The sequence below is a fragment of the Dicentrarchus labrax genome, unplaced genomic scaffold (genome assembly GCF_905237075.1).
Source record: "Dicentrarchus labrax unplaced genomic scaffold, dlabrax2021, whole genome shotgun sequence".
Taxonomy (NCBI): Eukaryota; Metazoa; Chordata; class Actinopteri; family Moronidae; genus Dicentrarchus; species Dicentrarchus labrax.
Genome location: NW_026136701.1, coordinates 19222744 through 19245010, shown reverse-complemented (window position 1 = coordinate 19245010; position 22267 = coordinate 19222744). Strand labels below are relative to the sequence as shown.

General features: G+C 39.1%; 2 protein-coding genes and 1 long non-coding RNA gene across 6 annotated transcripts; 2 read left to right on the top strand and 1 right to left on the bottom strand.

The window, feature by feature from the left end:
- The first annotated feature begins 450 nt into the window (after nucleotides 1-450).
- Nucleotides 451-12360, top strand: atcayb (ATCAY kinesin light chain interacting caytaxin b). Of its 2 annotated transcripts, none has more exons than XM_051402622.1 (14): nucleotides 451-648; nucleotides 979-1217; nucleotides 3558-3664; nucleotides 4859-4917; nucleotides 4998-5225; nucleotides 5871-6029; nucleotides 7552-7654; nucleotides 8344-8475; nucleotides 8643-8729; nucleotides 8926-9024; nucleotides 9554-9589; nucleotides 9679-9726; nucleotides 10067-10113; nucleotides 11567-12360. In XM_051402622.1, exons 3-13 carry the CDS (start codon nucleotides 3588-3590, stop codon nucleotides 10104-10106), a joined length of 1068 nt encoding a protein of 355 aa, XP_051258582.1. In that variant the 5' UTR covers nucleotides 451-648; nucleotides 979-1217; nucleotides 3558-3587; the 3' UTR covers nucleotides 10107-10113; nucleotides 11567-12360. The 2 variants fall into 2 exon arrangements, with proteins under 2 accessions (XP_051258582.1, XP_051258583.1); XM_051402623.1 differs by lacking the exon at nucleotides 451-648 and adding an exon at nucleotides 737-849.
- On the bottom strand, nucleotides 5104-21637 carry LOC127365012 (uncharacterized). The gene is made up of 4 exons (XR_007885076.1): nucleotides 21211-21637; nucleotides 5860-6007; nucleotides 5314-5389; nucleotides 5104-5212 (listed from the first exon to the last, which is right to left on the bottom strand). It is a non-coding gene; the product is annotated as an uncharacterized LOC127365012 (long non-coding RNA).
- Nucleotides 14624-17218, top strand: LOC127364990 (nicotinamide riboside kinase 2). 3 transcript variants are annotated; one of them, XM_051402631.1, is made up of 8 exons: nucleotides 14624-14796; nucleotides 14900-14990; nucleotides 15731-15779; nucleotides 16017-16188; nucleotides 16291-16362; nucleotides 16451-16557; nucleotides 16692-16777; nucleotides 16927-17218. In XM_051402631.1, exons 1-7 carry the CDS (start codon nucleotides 14771-14773, stop codon nucleotides 16775-16777), a joined length of 603 nt encoding a protein of 200 aa, XP_051258591.1. In that variant the 5' UTR covers nucleotides 14624-14770; the 3' UTR covers nucleotides 16927-17218. The 3 variants fall into 3 exon arrangements, with proteins under 3 accessions (XP_051258591.1, XP_051258584.1, XP_051258600.1); XM_051402624.1 differs by having other exon boundaries at nucleotides 16923-17218; XM_051402640.1 differs by lacking the exons at nucleotides 14624-14796; nucleotides 15731-15779 and having other exon boundaries at nucleotides 16923-17218.
- Nucleotides 21638-22267: the final 630 nt, after the last annotated feature.

Here is a 22267-nt window from a genome sequence, read left to right as displayed (position 1 = left end):
GATAATTTATTAACTTATTTATCACAGTTAATTAAAACAATCATGGCATTGTCTCAACTGCACCAAAACTGTGGGGAAACAAATGGTTTTAGTCACAAGTCTGGGCATGTTGCAGCATTTTAGAGCTGTGCAAAGTAGCGTTATTAATAGAAAACTGTAAACACACCCGAAATGCATTATTCTGCCAAACAGCCAATGGCAGGAGAAGAATAGGAAACTGCTCCCTCTGGGCGATGAGTGCAATGTCAGAGAGATGCCACTGACATCACCCAGAGCTCAGTGCAGCTGTGAGGAGAGCAGGAAAGAAAGAGAGGGAGGGAGGGAGGTGAAGGAGGGGGTGTGAGCATCACAGCCAGCGAGCCAGAGAAAAGGAGGGGAATTCATTTGGAGGAGGGGTTTCATCAGGAGTGAGAGAGCTTAAAAGAGATGGTGAGAAAAAGCCAGAGAGAGAGAGAGAGAGAGAGAGACTGTGTGTAAGGGGACAGAGATGCTGTTGCCAGGGAACAGCGGTGAAGTAGAACTGTCCATTTATTCCAGCTCAAAGCAGGATAAAAACATGTTAAATCATGGATGCAAAATGGACTGAACGTGAGGAGAAGAAGAACAGCTGATCCTGACTCCGAGCAGCCAAAGAGAATCAAAGAGAAGGTAGGAAGGTGTGATTACATAACCACCATAACACAGCTATCATACTGGTGACATCATCACAGCAGGATTAGAGCCTAGGGGTGGGGGCATTAGTGTTGGTGGAGAGAGGAGGCGGCAGAGGGGGATTCAGCAGAGATGAGCAGAAGTAAATGGGAGGAAGAGATGGAGAGTGATCATGATGAGGCGAGCTAAAAGCGCAGGGTGAGGATTATCTTTTGTCCAAAAAGCAGCACAGGCTGCGACTGACAGAAGGAGATTGAAAAGATGGGAGCAGGATGGCGTTGTGCTCTGTGATGACCCTCACTCACCTAACCATTCTCCTGTCTACAGGAGGATAGGATTTCTCTCTCAACCTCCATTCGCAGCATCAGTAACCAGCAAGAATCATTCCGCTGCCCAGGTCCTGAGCACACCTCCTGAGTCCAAGCTGCAGATGTAAACAGTGATCACCTTCACTCTCTGCTCAGGCAGATCTACGGAGGAGGAAGAAGAAGAGAAATAGGAGCATCTGAAAGCAAAACAGGGAAGCTTTCAAAACGGAGAAGAGGAAGTCTTCCTTATAACAATATGTGAGTACCCTGCCTTTACGTGAGACATGATTTTTCTGGGTCTGGCTGGATGTAGTGCTTTTCTTCAGGGCAGATTCTCTATCAGTGACATGATATTTAATGCTTCGTTTCATTCTGCTGCAATGAGTCAAATCACTGAGAGAGTGTCTGTTTCCCTTTGTCAAATAAGGAAAAGATGTCGTGACAGAATAGCTTCCCTCCTCTCACACGTGCCCTGAAAATATAATTTCTCAGTCAAGTTACCTACATGAACATATTTTTTATTGTCTGCCAACAGTTTTTGGCAGCAGATATTTATATTCCTCTGTGCTCTTCTCAGTGGACAGGACTCATTTGGTCAGTTACTATCATGTACAAATCAGGAATTGTTTTTTAAAGTCTGATGACAGTTGTTGAGTTGTTTGATCACAACAAATCACGGCCATTCAGTCCTGATGAAGAAAAGTTTTCAAGTGTTACATTGACACTTGATCTGGGCCTTTTTTTTTTCTCGACTGTATATTGCCATCAGACAAGTTGAGAGAGGCTGTACTCGATCGTGACATGTCACCCTACCTTGCATTTTATCATCAGTGGCTCTATTGAGGCTTATCTCCAATCTGAAAGCCATGCAAATGATTTCATAACGCAGTAGAGGAAAGAACATTGTGGTAGTTTTTTCAAGTGGAAGCTCTACTGCTTCACTGCTCAAAGAAAGAGACTTGAAACATATTTAATAAATAATGCACAAGTATAGCTTCTGTATCTTGAATATTCTCAGCTATTTGTTTTCCATTTCTGTGACAGATTATTAGGTGTTTGGTTCAGTGAATGGCTCACAAGTTCGTGTTTGGGAAATGAAGGCTGCTCTGCCATCTGGACTCAAATCCCTACCAAACACGTGCTACTGCAACATTACTTCGTGTCCATCAATCAGCAGTTCAATGTATGAGCAGCTGAGCCTTCGCAGGAGACAACAAACCCCACGCACTGATCTGCTGTGTGAAATTCCCACTTTATTCTCAGGAAGTCGCACCCCTTTCATTCTTAATCTAGAGTGAAAAAAGATCAATCTGTTTCAGAAAGCTTTTTTTTAAAGGATTGTGAGAACAGAGGAATATGACTAAAAGTGTAATTTCCCCATCAAGCTCACATCAAACACTGCTACTTTCTCATGGGATGATACAGTGTAAATTCATTCTCTGCCATAATTTACAATCCATTCACAACACAGCAGCACCAGTAACATATCCTGAGTGCCTTTGCCTTTTAGCCCACATTTGCTGTTTTTTTCCCCCCAGTATAGATTCTGATGTGTCTCACTAGAGCACATCAGTGCCATCCCAGTGGACAAATGGACGGTGGTAACGTCTGCTATAGCATGAACTCTGGCTGGGACAGTGATGTAGGAAGGACACTCCTCCTCCCCCCATACGCACACTTGCACATGATATTCACGCTGTGCTTGACTTGCCCTCGTATTACAGCCTGCAAAAACACACCCAATCACAAGACACTGTAGAGCTTTACGTCATATGCCAAGAAAAGGACATGTATTGTTGGATGGAGGCTTCTGTCATTTCTGATTTGATTATGTAAAATGTGTAAGTTCAGATCACCATCTGTTTTATGGCGGCACGGATGATTTGTTTGTATCACCCTGAGGGGCCGTGTGAGCAATGTGATGTTTTATTTTTGTCTCTTTCCCTAGAGATGCAGGGAAAGGAAACTCACTGGCACTTTTTTAAAATGTATTATGACATCATTATACATGAATTACCAATAGAAAAGTAGCACTAGTGTTTTTAGGGATTGTAGTCTTTTTTTTAAGGTTTGGATTCTTTATTACACCGATGTTGTGTTTTCTACCAGCTCTCCCGACCACTTAATTAAATCTCCTGAAAGCTATATATTGTGTATAAGTCTTTGTTTATCGGTCTATTTAAGTGTAGTCCAACAATGTAATACTGTATATAGCTTCCATGAGTGTGTTAGACCTGTGAGATGTAGATGATAAATAAAAAAAAGTGGTCAAAACTTTTTCGTACCAAGAATGTTTCAAGCTCCAAAACCACTTTCCTACATTTCCCACAATACAACTGGATAGTGTCTTTTATTAAACCCTCCCTGCCTGGTGAACACCCACATCTTTTAAACTCCACACCTTGAGTTTGTAACTCTGGCTTTCTGTCTTAAGTTTAAAGTCTAAAGCTAAAATTCTAAAATCCTGATGAAATCATCAGGGTTTTGTAAAGCGGGTGGAGCCCCTTTAAGACAGCTACAAGTACAGCTTGTTTTAACAGGGTTTTAACACTTGGTGTCCTGCTGAATTACTTTGTTTTATCTGTTTGTCAACCACAGTGAGCTGAAGCCCGTCCTCCCTGGCAGAGGATGGGTACAGCAGAAGCCACATTACGCATGGACAGCATGGAGGTTAAGGACGAGTGGCAAGATGAGGACTTCCCCAGGTAATCCCTTGTGTGTGTGTGTGTGTGTGTGTGTGTGTGTGTGTGTGTGTGTGTGTGTGTGTGTGTGTGTGTGTGTGTGTGTGTGTGTGGTGTGTGTGTGTGTGTGTGTATACAGTTTGTCTGATTTGTGCACAAGCTTTGATAAAATGGCCCAGCTATAATGGGAAGTTAGTCACGTGTTTCTTACAGTCGGCAGGTGTGTTCTGTCCTCGATGTAGTCGTTATGTGATGAGGTTTTATCATGTCAGTGAATAAAACAGCAGATAGTTTAAAGGAAAAAAGAAGAGAAGTCAAGCACATCACAGGGTCCAGAATCATTTCAGCAGCAGAGGAAATGTGTTTGTGAAACATTTACAGGGAAAACTGGTTATTCAAGGACATCCAGTATATTCACAACATATTTATATATAGTACATTACACAGAATTATACATGTTTCATATCTTTCTGCTTTCATATCATCTTGGTATTTATAAGAGAAGATTTTTTATTATTTCTGTATGTATAACAATGAATATAGTTGCAGCGTTAAACAGAGAAACACAAGAATGCTTTTATGCTGCAAATTGTTTTTCTCCTCCCCCATTGTTTAATCCGCTCTTGAATATCTGTTGGTGCTGTCTTTAACTTACCTCTACAAAGCGGCTGACAATATAATAACAGCAATTATTCCAACAGCTCCATCAGCTAGCCCATACTTGTGGTTGTTTAAGGGTGTGTTTGTCTACGCATGCATGTCTGTGTTAATGTCTGTGGCTTTCTGTCTGTGTACCGTATATTTGTGTGTGTGTGTGTGTGTGTGTGTGTGTGTGTGTGTGTGTGTGTTTGTATGAGTGCTATCTACTATAATCTAGCCTTCTGGTCCCCCAGTGCTGAGGGTGCAGCTGTCTTATTATAATGTCAGAGGGGAGTTGGTAATTACTGGTGTTACTTTCTTAAAAAACACATATTGTTTCCAAGGACACACTGTAGTTTAATCACAATAAAGACACTCCAGAGACAAAAGGCTAAGATTGAAAATGCTATGAATGACAGCTCAAACTTTGTTTTTTTATCAGAGCAATTTATTTTAAATGTCAATGCTTCTAACTAGCAATTAGAAAAAGAAACTACAATTCCTTTAGATGTCATTTCATTTTTCATTTACGCTGTTTCCGTTGTATTTACGCTGTATATTATACATCTTTCTCTGCAGGCCACTACCAGAGGATGGATATGCTGATTCCTCATGTGGCCTCACTGACAACAGGACCAGTAAGTGGAATAAATACCCACCATTAAATATATTATTTTACTATAAGCTCTATCTAAACTTTCCTGGCCTGCCTGCTCAGATCCTCCCACCACTCTGAATGTGGGCGAGTCCATGGCCCACCGTAAGCGTCGTACTCTGGTTGCACCTGACATGAACCTCTCCCTGGATCAGAGCGAGGGATCGGTGCTCTCTGATGACTTCCTGGAAACGCCCGATGACCTGGACATCAACGTTGATGACATCGAGACTCCTGATGAGACTGACTCACTGGAGTTCATCAACAATGGCAATGAGCTGGAGTGGGAAGGTAAGACTGAGGTCAGAATTAAATTGACAGTTTCTTCTAGGGTTCAGGGATGCATGTTGTAAATTATTTGAGAAGCAAATCATATTACCTGCAGTGTCCTTGGTGTGAGTCCTGCCTCAGACATCAGATGTTGTCTCCCTTTTGCTGCCAACTGTCAAATACAGCTAAAAATGAGAAATGAAAACAAACACTGAAATCACCGCACTGCAATTGTTTTCTTTAGAGCAGCAACTGAATGTTTTTCACTCTTAAGGAAATATTTTCACTGCTTTGTCTTTCCATCACTGATACTGTACAATGATTGCACTAAAAACAGTCTACAAAAACTCATAAGAAAACACTACTATGAGATATTTTAACCAGGTTATGGAATCCCTTTTATTTTGTCCACAACCTGTAAGTACAGTCTGTGATGATAAATCTAAGAATAATATTGTGGAAGCTGTGCAAAAATTCACATTATGTGCCAAGAATCAAAGTCAAAGTTGATATTTTTACTTAATATTTCCACAGTGTTGAAATGTATTTGTAGTGTCACAAGCTGTGAATCAAGTTGATCTGACTTCATGTGATTTTAAAAATGTTAGTAGGGAAGAAAGGTTAAACTGTCTGACCAACAACTTCTCTGTGTCACCTTGTGTTTAGATGACACTCCTGTGGCCACCGCCAAGCGCCTTCCAGGTGAAAGTGAGGAGGAGAGAGACTCATCTGGGCGTCTGTGGCGAACAGTGATCATCGGTGACCAGGAGCAGCGGATTGACATGCAGGTCATCAGACCGTACCTGAGGGTCGTCACACACGGAGGTTAGTAAAAGAGTGTGTGTGTCTGTGTGTGTGTGTGTGTGTACTTGTACTTAAAAACCTGAGTGAGTTATTGTGGGCTTGTGTTTATCCAAAATGGGTTTTAAAAGATTAATGGGACCGTTTTAGATCAAAGTTGGTTATTGGTGCTCAATTTTTATGCAAATATTATGAAGTTATGCAGGTGGAAGAACAGAAACATTGCACTCAACCAAAGAGAGCTGTGGTGCAAATCTATATTAAAAATCCAACACAGAGTATGTTAATTGTATAGGGACATACACTCAGTTGCCAGTACACCAAGCTGAACTGATGTAGTCTATTACAACGGTCCTGCAATAAATCCTACCCCCATCAAGATTATCATGTTTAGGTTTTGATTAAACTGTTTTAGAGAGGAGTTGATTCAACTTTATGATCATTTTAGAGGACGTAGTTTGTGGTGCTGTTGAATTGTATCGCACATTACCAGTGTTTCTCAAGTGTTTTACACCGTGTGCCACTTCAGAAAACATTCTGCTCTCCACAAGTACCACAATTATAACCAACGTTAAAATACATTACTGCAGGCCGTCCGCAAGAGGCAGGTTTATTCCTGATGAGAAGCTTTTACCTCCACTTACTATCTTGCCATAACATTTTAGCTAATCCAGCTAATCATGGATGTTTATATTGAAACAAAAATATTACAGAAAATGCAAAACTTAAATTAGATTTCTGCAATATCATAGTTTAATTATTTTAATTCAAAATGTTGTGTTTTTAAAGTATTAATATTTTTTAATTAAGAGGCAGGTTGCGTAGCACCAGTGGTTAGACATACTATGGTTTCAGAATCAGTGCACTACACTAACATGCAGTTATTATTTAATCTACCCTCATTGATAATAATGTGGACAAAGTAGACAAAATAATAGAAACACCTGTCAGTATAACAATATACAATCTAAAAGCACCCCAGAGGTACATATAGCCACTTGATTCACCTGAATTGATTAAAACTCATTGTTGACTGGTTATTGTGACTGTCCCATCCTGAAGAAGGAATAAAACTGAAGCCTTAGTGCATTTAATTCGCCTGTGCCATCAGAATTAAAATAAAATAGAATTAAAAGTGCATTCGCACTGTTATTGGTGTCTAAACTCCTTGTATTTGAACTTTTAAACAGCTTTTGTCCCAGTTGTCACAAGTTAATGTTTTCACCAGGATCGGAATAATCTTGTCTGAAACAATATTCGGGCCAACAAGCTCATATTCTAATAGTTATGTGGCACATATGATGCACAGGAAACAAGGTACAAAAAGACAAAACTCAAAAACTCAACAAAAGCAAACATTAAAAAGAAAAGTCGAAAAGCTATTTTATAAGCAAAAAAAATCATACATCAGGAATTGATAAATGCAATGATACATTGTGGCAGTTAATATTTTTTTACCTCAATGATAAAGCAGTCAGTGAAATATATAACTATGCCAAGGTAGCCGCATCATACTGACTGCGTGTGGGTCCCTCTCCTCTTTCAGGTTATTATGGTGAGGGTCTGAATGCTATCATCGTGTTTGCAGCCTGCTACCTCCCTGACAGCGGCTGTGAGGACTACACATACATCATGGAGAATCTCTTCCTGTAAGATCCATTCTGGTCTCTTAACAGTAAAATACTGTATAATGGTTTCATAACATTATTCTTTTACTTTTATTCTGTTTTCACTGTGTAATTTGATCAAAGGGCATGACTGGGGAAATTATTATTAACATTAAATGCTATAAATTAAAGTTAAACCGCACTTATTTTGGATTCAAGAATTTTACTTTGTGAAGCATACGCCGATCAGTCATAACATTATGAGCACTGACAGGTGAAGTGAATAACACTGATTATCTGGTTAGTGGGTGGGATATATCAGGCAGCAAGTGAACATTTTGTCCTAAAAGTTGATGTGTTAGAAGCAGGAAAAATGGGCAGTGGGAGTAATTGAGCGACTTTGACAAGGATTGTGATGTCTAGATGACTGGGTCAGAGCATCTCCAAAATTACAGCTCTTGTGGGGTGTTCCTGGTCTGCAGTGGTCAGTACCTATCAAAAGTGAGGTCCAACAGACAAACTACTGTAGCTCAAATTGCTGAAAAAGTTAAGGCTGGTTCTGATAGAAAGGTGTCAGAACGGACAGTGCATCACAGTTTGTTGGAATTGGGGCTGATCGTCTGTATATCTGGATAAGATCCACTTCTATATAGGAATTCTTTCAAGTAAAATGTTTTTATCTTGTATGGTACAGTCTGAGTCACATCTGAGCGTGTTTGTTCTGTCCTCAGATACGTTGTGAGCAGCCTGGAGCTTCTGGTTGCAGAAGATTACATGATTGTTTACATGAATGGAGCAACTCCTCGCAGGAAGATGCCCGGCATCAGCTGGCTGAAGAGATGCTACCAGATGATTGACAGGAAGTAAGTGTGTGATGGAAATGAGAACATAGACAAGAATGTAAAACTAATGTTGCTGATCCTAAAGATAGAAAGATACATTACGATACAATTTGAATTGATTATGATTAAAATGATTACGAGAAGGAGGAAAACACTGCAAACACTTTAAATCTGAATGTCTCCTGCAGGTTGAGGAAGAATCTAAAGTGTCTCATCATTGCTCACCCAACGTGGTTCATTCGGACCGTCCTGGCGATCTCAAGACCTTTCATCAGGTGAGGATACATTCAGTTTGGTTCATAGTTCATCCGTCTATCCTTTGAGTTATATACTGGCTGAGAACCTCTTCTCCAAACAAATCTAAGAAACAAGATAAATTAGGGATGATCTAGTTGCATGCAGATTCAGACCATAACAAAAATGTAAATGTAAATGTATAGTTTTCAGACATGTTGTTTATGTTTTCTACAGTGTGAAGTTTATGGATAAGATCCGGTACGTTCACACCCTAGAAGAGCTCAGCCAGATCATCCCAATGGAGCATGTGCAGATCCCTGAGTGTGTGTTGCAGTAAGTACTCTCAGCCACCAAGGGTCCCTGTTGAGACACTGCACATGTCTGTCACAGCTAATGTTATGTGCTGCTTTCAGTAACACCTTGAGAGAATGCTTACAGTACAGTGACTGAACTAAACCTGAGCCAACCTGTATTTAACTTTAACTAATGTTTAATGTTAGCATTTATTTAAATCTATAGTTGTCACAGTTTATTTTAATGTGTTTGGACCATGACTGCCAAGTCCCATACAGCATACAGTAGAACAGGATTTCTAAAACGTAAATAATTATACTGGTATTCATTTTTATTTTGAATAAAGGTGGCTAAACTGTGGAGTTCAATAGTTTCAGCTGGGTGAGTCTCATAACCAGACGTTTTGGGAAACACCACAATAAATACCTGAGTACAGTAAACAGGTCCAAACTAGAACAACAGAAATAATCTTTGACTCATTGTGGATGTAGCTTCTTTGTACCACTGCTGAGAAGTATGTTGATTTAATGAAAAATTATCCTGAGAGTTATATTCTCTTGTTTTAAAGGTATGATGACGAGAAGATAAGAGCACAAAGGGAAAGGTGAGCAGTGGATTTCCAAGTATTTTAATGAGTGCTCTTTTTTTCTGCATCTTAGTAGGATTATTAACAGTCGCCTGTCTTACTTTCAGACTTGAGCAAGAGCAGCAGCAGTCCAACTCAACACTGCCTAAAGAAAGGTGACCTCAATTTGCAGTACATACAGTCCACTGCCATCTTTGGATAAATCACACATTTTCCTACCACAGCACTGGAACATGGACAATGTTGAGACATTTTGTTCTCTTATCAATGACTGCTGGCTGCTAGAAGTCTGACACCATTTCCCCTATACTACTATAGTTAAAATACTGAACTAAGGCAGCTCTGTCCATTAATATGTATAAGAAATGTGATATAAAAGGCTGAATAGCAAATCAATCTGTGCATTTCTTCTCTTTATTGAATGTGAGCTTCTGCTAATATGGGCTAAAACAAATTATATTTACTTATGGCTTAACTTTAATCTGTCATTTCCAGGCCAAAGTCAATGATAGCAGAAGTTGGTCATGACATCTGACATTAAGGTAAGGGTTCTCATTGACTTAACTGCCTTTCCAACTTCAACCTGGCTGGTTTGTAATGTCAGCCCCTCTGTAACTAATCTCTGACATACAGGGAAATGTTCTCTTCTGCTCCCGCACACATGTGCTTATGTGTGCAGAATAGACGCAATACAGTAAATCACCCAAATGTTGGACGATGGCCTCTCAGGAGTGTTTGGTCACTGACCAAAGGACCAAAGGGTCACCTCTCAGTTCAGGGGCTCCCAGATCCAATTTACAGTATCAGACTTGAGTCCAGTGAAACCACATGCAGAGAGAATGAGAGGATGACTCAGATCTCAGGTAAATCTTAAAAAGATGTTCAGCTCATTTAAGTTTTCAGTCACTATTACTAGTACATTTTGTTTGTCTTATATTAAAATAGATTCAATATTTTGTGGTTTTGGACTGTTCGTTGGACAAAACAATACATCCGATTATGCTACATTGAGCTCTCTGATATTACAAAGGGAATTTTTCACAGTTTTGACAAAAAAAAAGATTAAATGAATAATCAAGGAAGTCACAAATCAATCAAATCTGTAGTTTTTGGATACAAGTCTAAGTAAAAGTACATCTCATTCATGGATAGTTAGCCCCAGGAGGAAACAAGTGCGCATTAATTTCTTTAATCTCAATCACTTTCATGTTTTGACTGTGTTAAAGATAGAAAAAATAATGAATGTTAAATAAACAACTTCTCCCAGAGCACTGGACCAAAGGCTGAAGCATAGAATATGGTGCCGTGTGATTACTGTCAGTCAACATGTCCAGCTCATTTTTACTTATGCCAAGTCATGTTTCAGGTCTTTAAATTAAGACTGCGTGTCAGTCCCAGAAATGTTAGCTGATCCTCAAACATCATATTCCCTCCGTACCCGGTGTTACGTAAAGCACAGCTGCTTGTCTCTTTAGGCCAGCCTGCACAAAACCAATCGATTCTATTTTTAATGGGTTGTACCACTCAGGTCTGGCGAATTGATCTGCGTCTCACAGCCTGTTCTGAAATGAAGAGGGGGAAAACCCACCACAGCAGGTTGGGGGTGTGTTAGGGTGGGCGAGGTAGGTTATTTTAGAACCCCCCCCGTCCCATTGCCCCCTTCAATGCTGCACTGTGCTGCTTACCATTCCTATCAGCCTCCATATATCAAAGGACCTATCAGCCGGAGGACTGGCCGACATCCAAGGAATGGACACAGGCACCATCTCCTAACCAAATGCCAAGGGAGGAAGCAGGGGAAAAATAAATGGGCAAACCTGATATGTGCCCAGTTGGATTTAGTTTAGACATTGTGCATGCCTACAGACAAATTTAAGGATTATATAGAAATGTTGTATTTGTGGAGATGCACAAATGTTGACCTTTCAATATCTTTGTGTGAATAAAGGTGACGGAGAAAGACAAATAATTAAACTGTCTTTATTTGCATTACAGAGCTTTAAATTGAAGAACCAATGGGGGACATTCATTCATGAAAACTGGAGCCAGCGTAGACCACCAGCATGGGCATGTTGCGCAGGATTAAATCTCCTGACTGGATCCATTAGCTGCAAGACAATCATTTCTCAAAAAACATTATCTTCAGTGACATGCTTGCTTCTACTAAAAGTTAATTTACACCACAGCATTACAGATATAGTACAAAATATAGCTAAATCAAAAAGTATCTGCTCCCTGCATGCCCAGTTGAGCTTTATCTACAGCATGACTTCAACTATATAAATTAAAATTTAAGGACTTGGATGAACACTCAAGCATCCTTTGAGAGCCGGGAATAGTGCACATTACTAGTGCAAAGTGTACATACTTGTGTATATATATTTTTGAGACGGGTGTATGCACAGATATTTGGGTTTTGATATGAATGGCATGGATATTGTTTAGTTTCAACTTTCATGGCTGTTTACAGAAAAATTATGTGCAATGATTTTGTTCTTCTTAGACCTACAGTTGATGTTACTGATGCAAATGTGTGTTACAGTTTTCCAGATTTTGATATGCAAGTGGCATGCTTGTTTATATCCTTCTGTCTGGGTTACAGTTGTCAGTTTTTAAGTCATTTGCCATCTTGTTTCCAAAGGTACATTTACAAGATGGAAAGCATACATTGTTACAAATGAAATATATTTAAAAATAGAGTCAAACTTATTGATATAAATGTTATTTATGAAACTGTGCCATTTACTGTTTGTAAAAAAAAAAAAGAATAAATGAGTGAATTAAAACAAGCTTCTGTCATGCCGTGACCTCTTGTATCCAACCTTGACTTCTGATACAGAACAGATGATTTCCAATGACAACCACGCTCATGTACATTACAGCTTATATTTTCATCTTTTTTATTGCCTCTAAATGTGTTTCACTTTAGTCCAGAATGTTTTTGACTGACAGTTCTTGATGAGTTATTGAGGGGCATAATTGTGATTTATGAGTGTGTCTGCCAAGTCAGTTGACGTCCTTTGTGTCACCTGTCCACAGTCCTGTGCTTCATAGGAGTCATATGGACATAATACTCCTGAAGTGACCTTTCTTTATTTTTATATGCCACGTTACTATGATCACACGCTGCAGTATAAGTGCAATACATAACCCATAATAAATAGTTCTTTCTGCATGTCGCTCGACATTTTTATGATCTTTTGTTTTAAAAAAAAATGTTCTAGTTGTTTTCCTGTAATATTTTGTGTACTTTCCTGTAGTCATTTGTCTATATTGATCTGTTATGGCAGTGAAAGGTTTGACTCACTCATTAACTCTAAAATATCATACTGTATGGTGTTGTCAGGATAAGATTTACAGTGTTGCGGCACTATTATGAATGGGGGGGGGTTTGGCTAAATTACAATAAATACATTAACTTTACAAATTCCTCCAACAATATATATAAAATCAATTTATGAAATTCACATCCAAGAAGTATCTTCTGGCTATGGGACTGACCTGGACTCTCTCCAAAGTTAAAACATCTACCAATGCTTCTAAAACTAACTGATAAGCACATTGTTAACTTATACATATTATAAAAATGGTATTTTGTGATTAAAGGGGTAGACATGTGGACTTGGTCAACAACAGTTTAATGTCATCCAGAAGAAGTTATGTAACTTCCTCTAAAACCACAAATCTGCATTTTTACATTTCTTTTTATGAGCAGATTCATACAACTATCCACTAAAATGCTGGTCAGGTAAAGGTTTGTCTGTCTTCGAAGTCTAAGGAAAAAGTGTGTGCACCACATGCTTCACATGGTAGACCACATGGTTTGGTGCCCTACAAAATGTCTGAGCTTATATGGCTTTATAACCCCAAAGTCTCAACCGTTTTTTGTTAACAAACATTATTACAACACATTAAAGCTGACATCACTTTTGGGTTCAAGAAATATTATCATCACATGGTGTCAACAGGAATGCCCTGTCCTTTGGGATTGTAATAGCAGTGAAATACGAACCCCTGAAGACGAACATGTGCTCTGATATCCGAGACTCAAAGTTCACCTCTTTCACACTTTCAGAATAATCTGTAAACCTACTTGTTCAAATACTGTAAAAACATAACGAACACAAGGTTAAACTGCACACATCCGGAGGTGTGTAACAAAAAGGGCTGATAAGCGGCACGTACTTTAGTGCAAAGAAATAGACCTGTGTTATCAGACCTATAGCTGTGATTCGAGACACTGTGGTCACATGGCTGGTGGCCACTTACTCCAGCTGGTTGCATCAGAAATATGCGTGACGCAGCAGGCGGACACACAACAGCCAACTAAATATAGGGCTTCTGGTTTTCACCTACCCAGAGCTGTCTAGGCATGGAAAATGTTCCCTTCTAAATCCCCCAAATTATGAGTTTTTTACTTTGAGCTGTGATACAGATGTTTCAGTTACAGGATGTGGCTTTTATACTCTGGCATGTATTACAGTTCATTTTAATGATTGTACAACTTGCAGCCCTTGCCTCCTCTCCATTTATTCTAAGACAAAAACTCCCTTGTGATAATCTGCACCTAAATCACCTCTTACATTTTAGATTTGGATTTGTTTTTATAGCAGGTTTTATACGTTTTTATCTCAAATTAAGAACAAATAACAGATTTTACAACCTCTAAACTACCAGCATCACTAGTCTACATTAGCTCTCTATCTGAGACTGCACATGTGATTGTGGTTCTTTCCAAAGAGAGAATTAATTTTGTGTTTTCCAGCTTAGTTTCATTACCATTTCTCTGTTATCTTCTAATAATTCTGTTGGGTATGGGCATTTGTCGTGCCTTTGCTTGGCCAGTTTTCAGTGACCCCTGACAGCAGGTGGAATATTTGGGATCTACTTTCATGCAAATGTGAGGCTCCTAAGTCCTCCTCCAATTGGTGCTGCGTGGCTGCGTGGCTGTAAAGCAAACAGGTTATTGGGTGCAGGACAAGGCGGATGATTGGTTTGAGAGACTGTGACGCTGCAGCTAAATCCTTTATATGCCCGGCAAAGAGATTGTCTATCAATGAAGTAGTAAAAGGGGGGAACATCTGTGACAGAGGAGAAGGAAAGGTTTTCAGAAGAAGCCTTTGAGAGAGGGTTTGTTTTGGCTGGGTTCCCTTCTTTTATTTACTGAATTCCAGAGGTGACCAATACACAGAAGTGAAAATGAAGTTCATCATTGGTATCGGAGGGTAAGTGTCTGTTAAAGTATTTACCTATTTGTCTAGCGATAAAACTTAGCAAAATCCTAGAGTCTAACTCATCTGTGTGGCATGAAATATAATTTAATTTCAGAGTGACCAACGGTGGGAAGACCACTTTGACAAATAGACTACTTAAGACATTACCCAACTGTTGTGTGGTGCATCAGGATGACTTTTTCAAGGTAAGAAAATTGAAGTCATCATGCTTTTAAGCTTTTGACAATTGAATCACTACAGTATAGTTTAAAGCTACGGTTAACATTTGAATGCATTAATGTTGAGTTACTGTAAGTATTATTTTTGATATAGTTCACTTGCTATGTTAAATTTGCCTTTGAGGACATTTTTACCCACCAGTCTGACCTGCAGATGTCCTGTCAACTCAGTAGCCTAGTAATACATCTGGCTGATTGTCTCCTGGACAGCCAATGAAAGGGCTGAACGTCCCCACTTAAAGTCAAACTTTGTACCAATCATGTTGCAAATTCTGCAACCAACTTTTTTTTGCATGATCAGTAACCTCATTTGACCTAAAAGAAACCAGAAGATTTTAGCTCTACCACATGTATCTTTTCACCTCATATCTTGTGTTTTACTACTTTAGCAATACATCAAGGGTGCCGCACAACTGCAAAACATCGAAATCGCAATTACCAAATCGCAAACCGGCAGATTTTTTCTTAAAAGAAAAGGAGTTTGCTAAACAAGTCAGAAGTTTCATTTTTAATAACACGTTATGAGCATTTTTTTAGTCTTAAGGCATTTGCAAACGATATTTGGCAACATTAGGAAAAAAAACATTTAACCCGCACCGTGCGTTACTTTTGGTGGAGACGAGTCCTTGACTTGTCCTGTCCAGGTGTGATCAGCTCCTACTGGTTACTAGGTTGCAGCAATGTTTTATTGGTGACTGTTATTTCAGAAACCCGATCAAATAGAAGTCGGGGAGGACGGCTTTAGACAGTGGGATGGTAAGAATGGATTTCACGTAGGAAAACCATGCAGTAATGTACTTTTTCTTTCCTGCACATTTCTTTAGTTTGGTAACCAATCAATCCTAAACTTTGTGATTTTCTATCATCTATTCTGTGAATGCAACAGACATTCACTAACTGTGACTAATGTGTGTTAGAGCACATTGGTGAGGAGTGTTTATTGCATGTGTGGTGAAGCCCACTTTTCTCTCTTCTCTCCTTGTTCTATATCAGTGATCTCTGCCCTGGACATGGAGGCTATGATCAGCACTGTGAAAGGCTGGCAGGAGAACCCAGTCAAGTTTGCCCGCTCACACGGCGTCAGCCTGTCACCTGAAGCTGAGGAAGCCGACTCAGAAGGGATCCATATTCTCATTGTGGAGGGCTTCCTCATCTACAACTACAAGTGGGCCATCTTGCTTTTTTACTCACTACACAAGCTCTAAAATGCAACCTATCTTGACCACTTAAGCTTTTCACTAATCTGAACCTTTGTCCCCCTCTGCAGGCCTCTAATTGACGTCTATGACAAATGTTTCTACATTTCCATTCCTTATGAGGAGTGCAAAAGGAGGAGAAGGTAACAAACTCTTCTGGTGACATTGACAGATTGCGTTAGACGAGTTGTTGCAGGCTATAATGTGACTTGACTGATTGTGTTTCTGCAGTACAAGGACATACACAGTCCCTGACCCCCCAGACCTGTTCGATGGCCATGTCTGGCCCATGTACTTGAGACACAGGAAGGAGATGGAGAACAACTGTGACAGAATAGGTACATTTAGCCCTCATGTGCCTACCTCACTATGTCTTCCTATCCACATCCATATCGTCAAAATATAAGCAAAATATCCCCCTCTCTCTCTTATAAAAGACTATTATTCACTTCTCATTTCTCTTTCTGCACAGAGTACCTTGATGGGATGACATCGAAGGAAAATATCTACAACAAAGTATATGAAAGTGTTCAGAACTCCGTACTGAACACCTTATAGGTAAATGCAAACTTTTAAAATATATTCACTGACAGATTGATAAGTGTTTTATTCATTGTGAGTAACTTCTCTCCCCTTTCTCTCTCTCTCTCTCTCTCTCTCTCTCTCTCTCTCTCTCTCTCTCTCTCTCTCTCTCTCTCCACAGCAAGATGGGGATAGCAGTGGATATGTGTATAGACTTGTAAATATAATTTTGCGTCAATGTGTAACACCAGTTCTGTGCTTCTAGCCGGATTTGTAAATAGTTAATCCTGTAACTTATTAAGAACTAATGGCAGAAGTGTTTTGTATAATCCTGTGTAACTTTTTTCTAAAAGATAAGCCACCTCTGGACTTCCCAGTGTTTAACATCAAGGACACATCTTGTTTTATGTGAAAGCATAAATTGCCCACTGGGAGGAAAGATTTGTGTCTCGCAACTTAATGAAACTACTGAATCCACTTAATGCTTCCTGTCTTTTTTTCCTCACTCATTTCACACACACCCATGTCCTTCCCATAAAGGAAATCACAAACCACATAGATTTCTGCACACTGAGGGTGACTGATAACATCCTGTAGCCCCTGAATGACACTCACAGATTAGATTTAGAGCCTCAATAAAAGTGAACTGAGAATTTTTCCTCTAAAAGACAATAGATTTACGATCACAGTTTACAAGATGGAAAAAGAAAGAAGGTGATTTATCTACCGTCATTTTAAACATTATGACGTATATAAATATGGAAATTACATTCTATAACTTTAAAAAATAAAACAAAGAAGAAAACTGTTTATAGTGTGTTTCAAGAGGAAGGCAAGTTTTGATATTTTATGATGTGCCTGCCCATATTTATTAAAGGAGCTTTATTTTAAAATCATCTCCTTGTATGTCTGGAACTGGATTTTTAATGCCTCAAGAATGAGGCCATATTTATTCCTCTTACTTTGAATACTTTATTTTCATACATTTACACTCTTGACATCCTCTGTTTGTTTTGGGTATCAGTTTGAGTTCAGATTTTATATGAGAGCAATGTGTAAGGACATGTTTTACTACTTATATTGTACTGTCTATAATACTGTGAAATGCTAAAATCAGCCATTACCGCACTGAACTGAGTGTAATAATGAAAAAGCTACGAAAAAAAGTTAATTGTAAACCGATAGGGAGATCTTATAAGAACTCATCATCCATTTGCAAAGCACTAAATGAAAATATCTGTGATATTTCTGTAAACCCTGTTTCTCTTGTCTCTTACATCCACACAGGAATGTCAGCTACAGAAAGTCTTCATTCAGTCTTATTATGTGCCACCAACACATTCAGTAACATTATATATTATAGCCTTCAGCTTTGCAGAATAAAGGAGCAAAATCTCTGTCTTGACAACCACTCGGCTGTATTTTTTTGTTCAATTAATGGCATCACACTTTAATCAAGACATGGAGAGAAAGTAATTGCACTTTTCACTGACAGGTATCTCAAAAGGATCAAAAGGATCTCAAACGTCCCAGGGTGCGAACTACAGGGGAGCCAGGGGGAGTTTGGCTGCTCTTAATAAGACATGAGCCCCCCCTGTAAAAATGCTCTTTATCATCCTGGATTATATACGTAAAATTAGGCTATTATTGATGTATGTCAATACATGTGTGCCAGTCGTATAGTATTATATATCAGATGCTGACATAAGTAGTCCCACATGATTGATAAGTTATGATTGTGTCTTTGCAACTAGTGCCCCCCCCTTCCAAAAACAAAGTGAGCTCCCCCTGAAATCTATGGCATAGTTCACACACTGAAACGTCCTTTCAAAAGTCACCCACATCGCTCTACCCTCAGCCAACATTGTCTGCACAGAAATGAGGGGAAACATAGAGCAGTAAATTCTCACTTTTATTGATATGTCAATATCAAATACCAGTGAATTGTATGGTAACCTTGAGAGTTCCTATCTGCAGCCGATAACACAGCCTGAATCATAAAACAAACGACTTGTGTCTGAATGATTAAAATAACAAAGGATTTATAGTCTTTATGTGTATTATATGTCACATAGTCTTTTTCTAAATTTCTCCTTCATATAGATTGCCTCACACTGTGCACCGACCAGCTCTGTCCCACGACCTGGCAGTGCCACAGCGGGTGTGTTGGGGAGTGGGGTTCAGGGTCTTGTGATGCGTTTCTGGGAGTCTTTACATGCCAGCAGTTGGCCTGGAGCACAGGGTGTCTGGTCTGTCAGTTTATATTTAGGCTAAGGGCCTGGAGTGTCAGGGGAATATATTTAACAAGCGCACAGCCAATTACTGACCTACACACCCACTCTACGCTCCACAGCCTGGTCTGACTCAGGGGCCAGGCCCACCCACCACCACGATGGTGGGTAAGGTGAGAACCTTGTGGGGTGGCATGTGTTCCCACGTCACCCGCCACCATGGCAACCCCAAAAGTACAGCAGGGGTGTCCATATTTGGGTTCAGAGGCAGGGACACAGGAGATGAGCGGCTGTCACATGCTGTACAGACGCCCCCCCTTGTATGAGTGAGTGAGGACCCCTGACGCATGTGAACAGTTGTGGTTATTCCACTGAATGAATGATATTTATGGATGCCTCGGTGTGACTACACATATGTGAACAACTGAATTAATTTATGGGTAGCCCTTTTAGAATTTATAAGCTGTATATAAACATTTCATTAATGGTTTATAACACCTTATGATGCAGTTTTAAGCTTATATAAGGACTGGATTTGTTAGCAATGATTATTTTTCAGATTAGGTAATGTTTTATAATATTGTCACTCATTATGTATGTTGTAATAACAGCAGCCTCCACTTATGGAGAGAAGTTATACTTGTTAATACATTAATAAACACTTATACGTGCTTACAGCTTCATTATAGTGTGTTTATAGACCATTCATTAAATATACTGCTTATAAATGCTAAAACAAGAGACTTGGGTTTTTATTGATTTCACAAAGTAGGTGATTAGGGAACAGGCACCTGATCCTGATCAGTTTTCAGTGACCTTAAACCCGCAACAGAGAAATCAATGACATGTGGTTCTAACTCACCACTTACTGAGGGGCAAAGACGCAACAGCAGCTTCAATCTCTTCTCTTACAGCAAAAAATCATATTTTTCAGCACCGGATGAAGGGGATTAATGAATTGATTCATACTCTGCACCCTCAATACACAATTTAACAAGAGCTGACAGTCTCTTACTAATCATTAACATTCATGTATCAGATAAATCATGTTGTTTTTCTTGCTTGTTACATCATTTATTTATGTATTTTGCTTTTGTAAACGTGGCAACTGTTCCTTGAGGGTGTTCTTTTTTCTTATGTTGAATATTTTCTTGTCAGCACCAAAGTTACTTTACTTTCATGATATTTCCCAACCTTTTTTTTTCAATAAAATAGTTTTGAAGAGAGAAGAAGACATACAAATTTAACGATAAAACAAAATTATCACCCAAAAAACACATCAAACTTCTAACTGTAGTCCAACATACAATGATATTATTCTTTTTATTCATAACTTATTTATTTTATTATATTTGTTTTAGCTGCTGTTTTTTATTGCATAACGTAACCAGGGACTGTAGATGAAAATGAGCCTTTTGGATAAATCTGACTAACTCATATCACATTGGCTTTATTTAATGTGTGCGGTCTCTGATAAATAAATGAATACAGTTTATCCAGTCTAGTTAATAGCGTAAAATGCGTAATGAACATAAATAAATAAAATACCTCTGATGTAGATTGGGCAAATGAAATGCACAGAATCAGTGCATACATACTTGACCTACATATAAGTTTAGCCTATCCACAAGACAAAATACCTAAAATTACTCTTGTTGATACTTTATGTTTGTTGTCTTCCTTTATTGTAGACTTTAGTGCAGACTTTAGGGATAAAAAAAAAAGTTTATCCAAAAAGTGAAGTAATCACTTATACTATACAGTGAAGCTTAAAGGCCAAGATAAACCCTTAACATAAGAAGTTATTAACATTTAAGTTTGGGTTAAGGGTCAGCTGGTTAAAACTGCTTTAAAGACAGTTTTTAATAGCTCACATATTAGTTGCTTTCAACACTTATTCGTCACGTGTGGACTGACCAAAACGTGAAGATAGATACAGCAGCTTGCTGCTCAAAGCTGAAACGTGAGGAGCGCTGACCACGCTCATTTTGGCAAAGGTTAATCAACGATAAGCAAGACATGTGTCACAAGAAACCTGATGATCTGCAGCCCTGCAGTTGTCAAATAATGCATAATTCATCATTTAATAGACATTTCTATTTTAACATAGGTTAGACTTTAGAATAAACACAAATTTGGCTTACAGGGGGAACTATGTATGACCACATAACGGGAGATTGTCCCACAACAGAGTGTAATAATTTTCATTTTTGTTCAAACATTTTTTCAGCAGCTCACCTGTACTGTCTCCCCATGATCTGTGGTAAACCCTCTGGATCTATCATTTAGTTGTAAACTCCTCAGACTGGCAGTGTGAGGCCTCAGGGGAAGACAACAGGTATATTCCTTGTGGGGAAGTTTTCTTGTGGTAAAACCATTTTAAGACCATCATCTTCGTTTAATCTCACAAGAAGCAAAGCTGTGAGCAGCCCTGGATACCTAGATTCATGGGATAAGATATATTCAAAGCGTAAAAGAATTAGTCTTTCACACGGGGAAAGATCTGCTGCTGCTGCTGCTGCTGCTGTAGGTGTACCAAGAAAACAACCAGAAACTGTTTATTTTATTTCCAAGCATTCCTAATTTACAGTAAAGATTAGTTTTTTTTTGTGGCAACATTTGTTGTGATTTGTTTACTTTCAGGTCAGACACACAAGAAAGACTCAATTCAACGTCAATACTTACTGGCTAAATTTTGTGGGTTACATGTCCTGCTCGGGAAGTCTTGTGCCAAACCAGTGCCTTGGATCTGCGGCTCTTATAAAATCTGGACTGCAGCAGAGAGCTGGGCGGGGGGCTGAACTTTGGAACAGGAGAAGGTTTCTTTCACTAAGAATAGAAAAGCATGCAGGCTCGCCATCCTGATGCCCTATTTGGCACTTCATCTAAGAGGTGACAAATACTGAAGTCTGCAAGACTCCTCTGTGGACCAGTGTGTGTATCTTACCCTATTTGTGACCCATATTAAACAACGTTACCTGTAAAAAAAAAAAAAATTGTATTGATCTATAGCCTTTAGTTATATGTAAAAACCAGTTTGAGCAACAGAGTTAAAAAGGCAACAGGCTGACAAAAAGTTTGATTATTGCACTTAATGAAAGGGGTGTAGCACAAATACCTCCACACATATTCAGCTTCAGTGGGCCTCCTTTCTCTTTCAATACATCCATTGTCACACTGATACAAATAACAAGTTAACACATACAAAAAACAGACTACTTGATGTTAGTGTTCTCCTTTCAGTGTAAACTGCTACAAACTTTACGGGCTCAGTTTGTCTTTAAAGTGGTTGTAC

What these genes read in the sequence shown, in the direction of transcription:
- LOC127364990 (XM_051402631.1), top strand. Translation starts at nt 14,771, where the DNA reads ATGAAGTTCATCATTGGTATCGGAGG. An exon ending in TTCATCATTGGTATCGGAGG is followed by an intron (nt 14,797 to 14,899) that starts GTAAGTGTCTGT and finishes ATTTAATTTCAG; the next exon opens with AGTGACCAACGGTGGGAAGA. An exon ending in ATCAGGATGACTTTTTCAAG is followed by an intron (nt 14,991 to 15,730) that starts GTAAGAAAATTG and finishes CTGTTATTTCAG; the next exon opens with AAACCCGATCAAATAGAAGT.
- atcayb (XM_051402622.1), top strand. Translation starts at nt 3,588, where the DNA reads ATGGGTACAGCAGAAGCCACATTACGCATGGACAGCATGGAGGTTAAG. An exon ending in TACCAGATGATTGACAGGAA is followed by an intron (nt 8,476 to 8,642) that starts GTAAGTGTGTGA and finishes TGTCTCCTGCAG; the next exon opens with GTTGAGGAAGAATCTAAAGT. An exon ending in TCAACACTGCCTAAAGAAAG is followed by an intron (nt 9,727 to 10,066) that starts GTGACCTCAATT and finishes TGTCATTTCCAG; the next exon opens with GCCAAAGTCAATGATAGCAG.